At 50.1% G+C, this 10,822-nt stretch overlaps 1 protein-coding gene and 1 pseudogene across 2 annotated transcripts; both read right to left on the reverse strand.

The window, feature by feature from the left end:
* Positions 1–6: 6 nt before the first annotated feature.
* Positions 7–10,324, reverse strand: LOC105470739 (golgin subfamily A member 8A-like). 2 transcript variants are annotated; one of them, XM_071090085.1, is made up of 16 exons: positions 9,231–10,324; positions 7,421–7,540; positions 6,221–6,301; positions 5,329–5,367; positions 5,020–5,067; positions 4,847–4,931; positions 4,642–4,751; positions 3,513–3,599; positions 3,298–3,405; positions 3,017–3,104; positions 2,494–2,612; positions 1,957–2,151; positions 1,774–1,874; positions 1,594–1,691; positions 1,337–1,492; positions 7–1,257 (listed from the first exon to the last, which is right to left on the reverse strand). In XM_071090085.1, exons 1-16 carry the CDS (start codon positions 9,276–9,278, stop codon positions 1,064–1,066), a joined length of 1,677 nt encoding a protein of 558 aa, XP_070946186.1. In that variant the 5' UTR covers positions 9,279–10,324; the 3' UTR covers positions 7–1,063. The 2 variants fall into 2 exon arrangements, with proteins under 2 accessions (XP_070946186.1, XP_070946185.1); XM_071090084.1 differs by lacking the exons at positions 7,421–7,540; positions 9,231–10,324 and having other exon boundaries at positions 6,221–6,895.
* On the reverse strand, positions 8,601–9,225 carry LOC139361501 (uncharacterized; annotated as a pseudogene).
* Positions 10,325–10,822: the final 498 nt, after the last annotated feature.

A 10,822-nucleotide genomic window follows, 5' to 3' on the forward strand; every position in this document is an offset into this window, starting at 1 on the left:
TACTTTCACATTTATTCAGTTGAACTCGCATTTTAACATTCTATGTTTCTGATGAACTCTAACCTTCCAATGTTGCCTTCTAAGCAAATTGAAAGCTGCCTTACACTGAATGAGGAAGAGCACAAATACTTGGCTGAATGAGGTATAGCAAAAGACTGCATGCACTTTGAAGACTTATGTTACTGTCATACCATTTCCATTCTTTTTAGCTTTTTCTTAAATATATGACAAATGACCTACACAAAGAATGGAATTTCAGTTAATATAGTAAATTTATTTTCCAGACGGACATTCAGCTGAAATATGCCAGTGTGTGATTTAACCCAGCGGCACCTGATGAACACATTATGTTCAGATTGGTCACAGATGCTAAACACTATCTGAAGGTCATGCCCAGTCACTGATATTTATCAGGGTGAAAGGGAAGTTATTTGAATGATAACAGTACCTTTGAAAGAATTTATTACTCCCACAACCAGTACACAGAAAATGGGGGAAAGGCTGTTTCCAGTTCTCCGCCTTTAAACAACTCTAATGTCAGTACTCACGGTGGCATCTATTACAAAGTAATCAAGAGTGCACACTTGAGGGCAAACCGCATATTGAGCTAATGAAGGGCTCACTGTGATTAAGATTAGATCCAACATAATAGCAGAATATAAGCAAATTTTATCTGAATTCTGTAATGCGCATACATGCTGCAATAACATTAAAAAAGCATGGCAGCCTATTCCAAACCAGCGAAACAGTTTTGTGCAAACAGTGGGTCTTTGGGTGTTTGAATTCCCACCACGTAAGGGCGAACTCGATATGCATGTTAATGACCTACAATTATGAAATTAAAAACGAAAAATGCTAAAGGATGCCAGAGTGAACCTCAGTGAAGGCCACAGAGACCCACTCTCTTTTAACTTTTTACAAATAAACTTAAAGTATAAATTAGAAACACAAATAAACATGAATAGCTCTAACATTCGAATGAAGTAAATGAATTGTGTAGGAGATCAACCCTATAAGTTTCTTTTAAAAAATGTCTTGACCAGCTCTTTGATGGTGGTGATGTTTATCTCCTTCTTCTCCGCAGCCAAGCCCAGCAAAAGAACGGCACGCAGCGGTTGCTGCCCAAGCCTGGGTGCTCCTGGTGCTCCTGGTGCTCCTGCGTGATGGGCTGTGCAGTGGGGTTGTCGTGGGGAGACCCCTCCGTGGCCTCTCCTTGCCCAGTCTCAGCGCTGTCGCTGAGGCTCAGCTCACAAAGATCTTTGGAGAGAGGGAGGCGGGATCTGAGCACAGTGCAAACCCCCTGCTCCTGCCTGCCCTGCATGAGGGCTCTACTCACCACCATGCTTGTGGGCAGCCCCAAGCTCCTGGGGGGGTGGGGCTCCTGGACCTGGCTCATTATCAGGGCTCTGGGCAGTGGCCAGGAATTTTCTGTGCCCTTTGTTGCGGTCAGCACAAGCCCCAACAGCAACTCCTGCAGCTCCAGCAGCTCCACCTGGAGGGAGGGGTGCTCAGGTGTCAGGCTGCGGCCTGCCCCCACCTTCACGCCACTCCCACCCCCGATCCCTACCCCCGCAAGGAGGTTGCACACCCTACCTTCATCTCCTTGTCTTGGGCCAGCCTGATGATGTCCTCCTCCCAGTGTGGCCTCTGTGGCACGGCCCTCTGGCTCCGTTATAAGTTGTTTAATTTTCCTGCGGGAGGATGAGGCTCAGACCCTGGGGCCACTCCGACGGCCCTGCAGCTCCCCCTGCCTTGCTCTGGCCTCCCACTCACTGATGGCATCTCTCCCTCCAGTACTGCGTGAATCGATGTTCTAGTTTCTCCACACGCTCCCTCAGGTCCGCCTTCTCCTCCAGGAGGTCCATAAGGCCGCTCTGGAGCCAAAATAATGGGGTCACCTCTCAGCAGCGACCTGCCTACCCCTGCCCTTCTTGGCCTATTCCAGGACTCACTCACCTCCAGCTTCTCCATGACTTCCTGCAGGGCCTGGGGGGTCTCCCCACTTACAGACTCGCCCCCAGTCCCTGGGGCTGGGACCGCTGCCTCTGGCTCCTTCTGGATCGAGGATCCTGTCTCATTCACCTGGCCCAGCTTCTCCTGCAGCTCTTCGACTTGCATCTCCAAGTACAGTGCGCTCTTGTTCTCATTGTTCTGGACAGAGAGAAGCAATCAGCAGCCACCCACTGCAGTTGAAGACCCTAGAACTCGGTGTCTGCCCCCCATGGCACCGGGAAGGGTGGAGGCAGGTTAGAAAAATCATCTCTTCTCTCCCACAGCCACCAGAGCAGGGCTCTGGCTCACAGGTGCCTTGAGAAGTAACATTTCATGAGAGGGCTACACTACCCCCTTTTACAGGTGGGGAAACAAAGGCCTGGAGGGCTAGGGAGGAGGGCAGGCTCCGCAGGTGGGGCAACCAACCAGCTCCTCGACGCCGCTCTGTGGCTCGGCCAGCTGCTGAAGCCTCTCCTTTTGTGCCTGGTTCAGGAGACTTACGTGTTGATGGTTTTCCACGTGGGCCTGGAGCTCTGCTGACACCCTCTCTAGTTCCTTCCTCAGGTGCTGCAGCTCCTCCTCAGGGGGCACTGCTGGGGGCTCCGGGGGCTGGGGTTCAGCTGAGAAAGGAAGCAGACAATAAGGGCCTCTAGATTCTCAAAAAACAAACAAACAAAAACCCACCACCACCACCAACAAAAAACACCCTCCTCTTGGTGCACAGCTCCTCTCAGGCTCCCCAAACTTGGCCTCACTGCTAATGATTCCTCGCACCCGGATGGTAGCCAATCTTCCAAACCACTTTCAGATGGAGAGCACTGTGGGTGGCTGACAACGGGCCCTCTTTGCTGATGGGGACACTCAGGCTCATGGAGATAACAAGACTTGCTGTTTCCCGGCACAGACCTCTTTCCCTCTGCCTCAAAGCCCTTCCATCCACCCACCTCCCTGGGGCATTCTAAGCCACCCCCAGAGCCCCCTCTGATGCCAGGCCTGCTCCCAGGTCACACCAGCCCCATCTTACCCATCTGGTGTTTGAGTTGGGATAAGCTCCTCTCCAGCTCCTCCACCCGATGCATGTCATGCAGCTTCTCCTTCTTTAAGGTGCAAAGCTGCCCAAAGCACAGGGGAAAAGGGCCCTGGAGAGAGGGGCTGGTGGCTCCACAGGCTACCATCTGCCTCTCTGCCCCCACCTCCACAAAGCCCAGACCCATGACCACCTCTGACTGTATATTCCCATGTTACAGATGCCCAGAAAGATCCAGTGACCTATCTAAGATGGGGGGCTGAAGGGTCAGATCTCACCTCCTGGGACATTTTCCTCATCGTCTCCTGCCACTGGGCCCTCTCTGCTTTTATATGTTCAGCATATTCATCTCTCTGTAGCTGTACTAGCTTCAGCGATTCCTTCACCTGCAAGAATGGGAACAGAAGTTACGAAGGGCTGTCACTGGTCCTCACCTGCTCCTGGCCACCTGGGGTCACCTTCCTTCCACATCCCTCCCTCTGCAAAACCTCACCTGTGTCACGTGCGCTTTCAGCAGTGCCCGCTCCTGTAAGGACCGCTCTAACTGCGTCTTGAGAAGTGTTTCACTGCGGCTCGAGGACTGGATGGTGAAGAGTGAGAAGTTTCTATCTGGGGAACCTGGGCCATTCCATACAGTGCCCCTTAAACAGGCTAGGGCTAGGCTCAATATACAACATGGTCAGTACAGATCAAGGCATTTACCCGTGGTCTGGTTTTTAAAAGAACTCAGTAAAGTTGGAAGGGACAGGGAAAGAGATCGAATTTACAGCTGCCTAACAGAGGCCCAGAGAGATCAGTTAATATTGCTCTTGTTATTACTGTTATGACCAGCACTGTTTGAACCTTTATGGAGTGCTTCACCAGGTACCATGCTAGCAATCCCATTTAATCCTCACAACCACCATAGGAGACAGTTACTATGATTCCCTCTATTGTGTACATGAAAACACATGGAGTATTTGAGGTTAAGTGCTTGCCTAAGATCACTTAGGCAGAGCTGGGATTTGAATAGCTAGATCTATCTGATTCTCTAAGCCCATTTTTCTTGCTGGGGGACACAGATAGGAAGGGGAAACTGAATCTCTTGTTCACTGTTTGAAAGGATGATACATTCCAAAGTCCAAAATTCAGAAGGTACAGAAGGGAAGTATCTCCCAGCCACTCTCTTGCTCTCTCCTGAGTTTTTTATGAACCTTGCAGTCTTATTTTATGTACATTTTCATAGTATGTACACACACACACACACACACACGCGCACACACACACACACGTTTCCTCTCTACAGAAATGGTAACATACTAAAGGTACTCTTCTGTACCTTCACAGTACAAGTACCCAATAGCCCACCTAGGACTTGGCCAAGACCCCAGCCAGGTAAGGGCAGGGCAGGCACTTGGCCTCCAAGCTCTGTGTCCAGTGCTCGCTCCCCACCGCACCCCCCAACTCACCCACAGCAGCTGACTCAGCCCCAGGCTGCCTCTAACAACCAGACACAAAAGCAGCGAGACATGGCCATGCCGCTTTCTGGGCAGGATACTCCATCCTGCAGAAGGGACCTTTAGGCTCACTCCTCCATCTGTGAAGCCGGGCTCCCAGGAGATGGGGCAGGTGGTCAGACTCACCTTGTCCGCCGCCTTCTTCTGTGTGGCGGTGACAGCAGACAGAGCCCGCTCTAACTCTTCCGTATGCTGCGATGAACGTTGCAGGCGGGCAGCCAGATCCTTCGACTCTTCTGTAATGAGAGAGTTGAGATGGGGCCCAAAGGACTCCCACTAAAGACCTATCCAAGTGCCAGGTTGAAGGATGATAGGGTGCCCAGATTCCCACCTTCAAAGTATATGAGAGAGCGTTTCGTGCGATACACGTCAATAATTAGTTTCTTTTTCTGTACGTTCAATCTCTGGATTTGAACCTTTGGGAGAAAAGCCAAGCAAGTGCTGAAAGAGAAGGAAAGAAACATTCCCCGGAGGACAGGAGAAAACTTCACACCCTCCACTCACCTCTAGCTCCCTTTCGGCTTTCTGTTTCTCGTTGTTTGCCTTCTTTTCCTATAGGAAGAGGAAGACAGAGCTCTTACCAGGGGGAGGCAGAGGTGGCACAGCAAGAGACATGCCCCCAGAATGCCACCAATGCCCCAGGACAGGCCCACCCATGAGACCAGGTTATCAGGGACCCTGTGGGGATGGGGTGGAATCTGAAGGGTGAGCCTTCTTCCCCAGTCTGGGAGTGGGCGAGACGAGACTGGGGCATCTACATCTGAGTGCCCCTCAAACCCAGCCATCATGTCGTGAGCAAAGAAATCGCGTTACTTCTTCCAGCTGATGTTCCACTTGTTTCTTCTGTTGTTCCTGTGGGGAGAGTCAAATTAAGGTGATGGAGGGTGGCCCCCTCAACTCTATTCCCCAGGCCAGGAAGCGGTAGGCAGGGGCCAGGAATGGATTTTAAAGGCTAAGTTCTCAGACCCAATGGGAACACAAACTGGTCAACTCTCCTCAAGGTCCCAAGGACAGAGGATTTGGGTCTTTGTTGGTTTTCACCCACAGCCACAGAACTCAAAGTCTGAATCTGAAATCTCTTGAGAGGACAGGAACATAAACCTCTAGAGATGGAGTTGGAGAAAGGCCCCCCTCCTGCCCGCTTGTGATTTAGAAAAGTGCGTTCATTCAATAAACATTAACTGAGCACGTATGGGCCAGGTACGGCTCTTCACAGTATATATAGGACGGAAAAGGACACACAGGAGCTCTTGGCCCTGAGGTTTCCGTTCTAGGGGGCTTTTAAATCTCAGACTCTCAGAACTAACAGACACCTTTGATACTCACTACCTCCTCTGGAAACACGAGCCCCAAAAGGAGAGGCAGCTTGTCCAGAATCAAAGAGCAAATCAGGGACTGAGTCACGGCAGAAATACGGGGCCCCTGACAACCAGTCAGGCTCGCACTTCCCCAAGAGGCAATGACCCCAGGGCGTGTGTAGCAAGGACTCCGGGAGGGGTGTGTGGAGAGGAGACAGTCGGCAAAGAGGGCAGCAAAAGAACAGCCATGGTGCGTGCTCTGGGGTCCCTCCAGGTGAGGCTTAGGCACCCCAGCTCCCCATTTGTCCTTTGCCCCACGGCCCCCAGCCCCTTTCTTCAGAGCCCCAAGAGGAAACTGGAGCCCAGGATTGGCAGCCTGGAATCAGGGGATCCCACTGGACTCTTACCAAAGATTTGATGGTGTTATTCAGTCGACTGATTTTGATGGACCTCGAGTCAAGGACTACCGCTTGTTCTTGGCACGGGCTCTGAGGTGCATGCAGAGGGGAGGAGGTGGAGCAGGAGTCGGGGGAGAGGTAGAGAGAACAATCATTAGGGCTGGGGTGTGTGTGGGCTGTCTCAGCTGGCAGAGGGGCACCGAGTCCCTGCTGTGGGAGGAGGTTGGAGGGCTGGCCTGCCTGGTCACTGCACCTCCACCCAGAGCCTCCCACCTCCAGATCCTTCAGGGTAGCACATGATGTAGGGCCCGCCCCGTGGAGTACACATGGACATATTCTGTTCCCCTCAGTGTCTAAGCCCTCTGACTTCCTTTCATTCACATCAACTGGCAACATTTTCTTTTCTGCCTCTCTTGGACCCTTTTTCCCGTAACTCCTTTGTGCCAACTTCTCTCATGGCTCTTACTTCCCCACCATCCCACCCTGGGGCCTGACATCAGTGACTCCTGATGGCAAGTGGCTGTTCTCATTGTCCTGGCTTCCCCTTGAGACTGGGGATGAGGAAAATCAAAGAGCAATGACCATATCGTGGGTGCCCTGAGTGTTTACAGCAGGCCATGTACTAGGGATTAACATAAAAACAACAATAAGACATCTCATTTAAACCTCACAAATGGAAGTCAAACAACAGAACCTCTATTATACAGGTGTGTAAAAAGAAGCCCGAAAATCTCAAGCAACTTGCCCTAAATCATATCCCTAGCAGACGGAAAGGCAGGATTCAAACCCAGAATTTGTTTTTTTTTTTTGCTTTTTGTGAGACAGAGTCTCGCTCTGTCTCCCAGGCTGGAGTGCCGTGGCGAGATCTTGGCTCACTGCAAGCTCTGCGTCCTGGTTCATGCCATTCTCCTTCCTCAGCCTCCCGAGCAGCTGGGAATACAGGCACCTACCACCATGCTGGCTAATTTTTTTGGTATTTTTCAGTGAAGACGGGGTTTCACCATGTTAGGCAGAATGGTCTCAATTTCCTGACCTTGTGATCTGCCCGGGTTGGTCTCCCAAAGTGCTGGGATTACAAACATGAGTCACGGTGCCTGGCTAAACCCAGAATTCTTAACCAGTACCCAACGGTCCATCCACAATCTTAACAATTACCCTCTACTGCCCCTTTGGTCCCCTGTCCCCTGGAGCCTGGCCACCAAGACTCACATCCTGAGCTGAGTGGCAACCAGCAGAAGTGGATGTCTCAGGGCTACTGCCATTTGTTTTCCTGTTCCTCTTTGCTTCTGCTGGAACAGCAGGGCTGTTTCTGTGCCAATATTCTTTCAACTGTGGGAAAGAAGAGCAGTAATCCTCATGAGACCTATCGGCCCCTACAGCCACATCCTCCCTTAGAGTTTTTACAAAATACTCTTATACACCATCTGATTTAACGACACTAACAGCTGTATAAGAGGTGTTGTCACAATCTTTTAGGGACTGAGAGGGATTGATATCATAGCTAGAAAAAAAAAAAGAAAAAGAAAAAGGCGATACTGGAACTTTGAAACTCAGTCTTCTGACTCCAAGCTCTGCGGTCTTGCCAAGAATAGCAGCTGCCAGGGACCAAAACCAGAGGCAGAGGTAGAAAAGTAAACATTAAGTAGGCAGGAACCGTATGCCCTGCGGTTTAGAGTCATACATCCTCACACGTCTGTTAGTGTGAAGAAGTAAACCAGTACCTCTCAAACTTCTATATCAATGTATCCTCACGGCAGAAGGCAGCCTTTCTGTTAAACCCGGAATTTATCAGAAAGAGGACTGCCCAGCCTCATTTCAGAGAGAAGTCTGGTATTCTCTTAGCAACCTATGTGACTGTCATCCCTAAGTATATTCATGTTTTTTCTCTTAATCTCAAGAGAATCAAGGGAAACTGATGCTTCAGAAAGATGTCTCACATTTATCCTGTGGCATTCAAAGTACCCCAGGTCGAGATAATATGAGGAAGAGTCAAGCTGTCAAGTTCAGTTTCCCAAGATCTATTCCACAGAAGATGAGCAAATCTCACTTCAGAGACGACTGACTGAAGGGCAGTCTGGTCCCAGAACCATGGAGAATTAGAATATGAGGTGGAGAACTCAGAAAAAATGTTAAAATCTCTCTGGAAAGTAGAAGCCTGGGAGAAAACCAAACCAAAACCATTCTCCCATTGCCACTTGGAGGTACGGTCAACGTTTTGCGCTCACAGGGGAAGTGTAGGCTTTCCCCCCGTCAAGGTCGATGTTAAGGGAGTGAGGCAGCGTGGAACCTCTTGCTCCTAGGTCCCACAGTCTCCATTCCCCTTCCAGCTGGAAATTTGCACTGTGAGCAGAGGAACCAGAAATGGGGTGGGGACACTTAGGGGACTGGGTCACAAGATCAAAGGCCGGTCTTCCAGTAATGACAGTTCCCAGGCAGACTGTGACATCACTACATTCCACTCCTCCTGATTGGGGGGAGGGACCACATCAGCGCAATGTCCGAGTTACCACTCCACGATGGGGGAGGGAAACACAGGGTTGAGACCCAGGACCTTGGAGACGCCAGCGCAAAGACCCAGGGAGGTTGACCTTGAGGCAGCAGGAGAGGAGGGCAGAGTCTGCAGCAGGGAACTCCAGGAGTCACCAGCCCAAAGTCACCCAGGGATGACTGGCGAGGGTGGGGCCTGTGGCTGGGGAACCCAGGTTCTTGGAGACAAGAGCGCAAAGAGCCCAGGGAGGTCGAGCTTGGGTCAGCAGGAGGTGAGAGCCTAGTAATGGAGAGGGAAGCCCCAGGAGTCACCCGCCCAAAGTCACCCTGGAGTGATGGGCAAGGGCAGGGACTGGGCTGATGCTGAAGGGGCAGGGCTGACTGACAAGACTTTTGCGGGGGGAGTCCAGAGGCACCTGCATTGGAGGGCCCTGTCCAGTGTACCTCAGCAGTGATATGGGCTCTGGTAGCAGTCTTGTCGTCGGAGGGGATCTGTAGCTGGGTTGGGGGCCATGACCTGGTGCGTTTTTACCTTTTTCTTGGCTGCGGCCAATCTGTTCTGTGGAGTTTCTTCTGCCATCGTGGGGCGGGAAAGGGAGGTGGGGTTGGGGCCACAACAGCGAAATCCCAGCGAGCACTGATCAAGACCTCCAGTCACCTACCAGGCAGCTGTGTGACTGAGCCACAGGAGTGGTAACCAGGGCACCAGTAGAATGTAGAATAGGGGCGTGGCCTTAATGCTCCAAGCCTATTGGTCAAGGAGAACCATGAAAGGGAAAGGGGCGTGGCCAGGCAGCAGTGTGTCCAGAAGGACCCCTGGCTCATAAGGAAAGTTACTCATGCACCTGCTGTTCCCACCCACTCTGAAAGAGGGGAGGGGCTGCCCACTCTGGGAGAGGGAAGGGGCCAACTTTTGCTTTAAAAGCTTTAAAACTTTAAAAAATATATGTGTGCATACTTTATATATAGATGTGTGTCTGTGTGTGTGTATCTATGTGTTTATCTAGAGCTGTCTTCATTACCCAGTTTCTATGCAAGGTCTATGGTTTTGGCCTATATTTTTATCTTCAAATACAGTACAAAATTATCAGTATTACCTGAACTGAGATACAGATCTTATAAAAATGGAAAATCCATAGCATGCTTGATGATTAATGAAGCAGACTATATTATTCAACATTCCAATAAGATAATCACAATGATTTTTCTTTTTTGGAAAAACGTTTCTCTTATTCTCCTACGTTATTGTTAAGACTTTTTTTTTTTTCCCTCAAACAAGAAGCATGTTTAGTATCTGGAAAAACACAGAGGTTTTGAGCCAGGTGTAGAGGCTCAAGCCTGTAATCCCAGCACCTTGGGAACCTGAGACGGGTGGATCCTCTGAGGTCAGGAGTTCGAGACCAGCCTGGCCAACATGGTGAAACCCCATCTCTGCTAAAACTACAAAAACTAGCCAGGTGTGGTGGTGGGTGCCGGTAATTCCAGCTATTTGGGAGGCTGAGGCAGGAGAATCACTTGGACCCAGGAGACGGAGGTTGCAGTGAGCCAAGCTCACGCCACTGCACTCCAGCCAGGGCGACAGAGCAAGACTCCATCTCAAAAGAAATACAATACAATACAATACAATACAATACAATACAATACAATACAATACAATACAATACAATACAAAACAAAATAGATTTTAAAAGCTTTCAATTTAATAAGCACTCAAAGCTCTTTACCGGTTTAAAACAAACACAAGGCCCATTTTTCTAGAATCACCTGGCCTCTCTAAGCTTTGCAAACAAAACTGAATTTCTCACTTGATACTTGGCTATCACTTGCAATCACGAAAACCAAGAATTGTGTTATGTCACTGTGTACTAATTGGTACCTGGAGTTCACACAAGGCTGGGATCAAGGGTTGAATCTTTCACGATTTGCTCCAAAACCTGTGTGCTTCTTATCCCAGACCAAACTAAGCTTTTGTGTAGAGTTCTACAATCTACAGTTAGTAGACAAGAGTGGTTCTCAATAATGTAGTCTCTGGAATAGCAGCACCAGCAGCACCTGAGAACTTTTCATAAGTGCAAATTCTCAGGCCCTACCCTGGACCTGGTGAATCAGACACTCAGGAGCAGG

This window comes from Macaca nemestrina, unplaced genomic scaffold, assembly GCF_043159975.1.
Source record: "Macaca nemestrina isolate mMacNem1 unplaced genomic scaffold, mMacNem.hap1 Scaffold_531, whole genome shotgun sequence".
Taxonomy (NCBI): domain Eukaryota; kingdom Metazoa; phylum Chordata; class Mammalia; order Primates; family Cercopithecidae; genus Macaca; species Macaca nemestrina.

Coding starts and splice junctions, on each gene's coding strand:
- LOC105470739 (XM_071090084.1), bottom strand. CDS start 6,607: ATGTTGCCAGTTGATGTGAATGAAAGGAAGTCAGAGGGCTTAGACACT. Junction 5,068..5,328: donor TGGAACATCAGCTGGAAGAA/GTAACGCGATTT, acceptor CTCTTCCTATAG/GAAAAGAAGGCAAACAACGA. Junction 1,875..1,956: donor AAGTCATGGAGAAGCTGGAG/GTGAGTGAGTCC, acceptor TTTTGGCTCCAG/AGCGGCCTTATGGACCTCCT.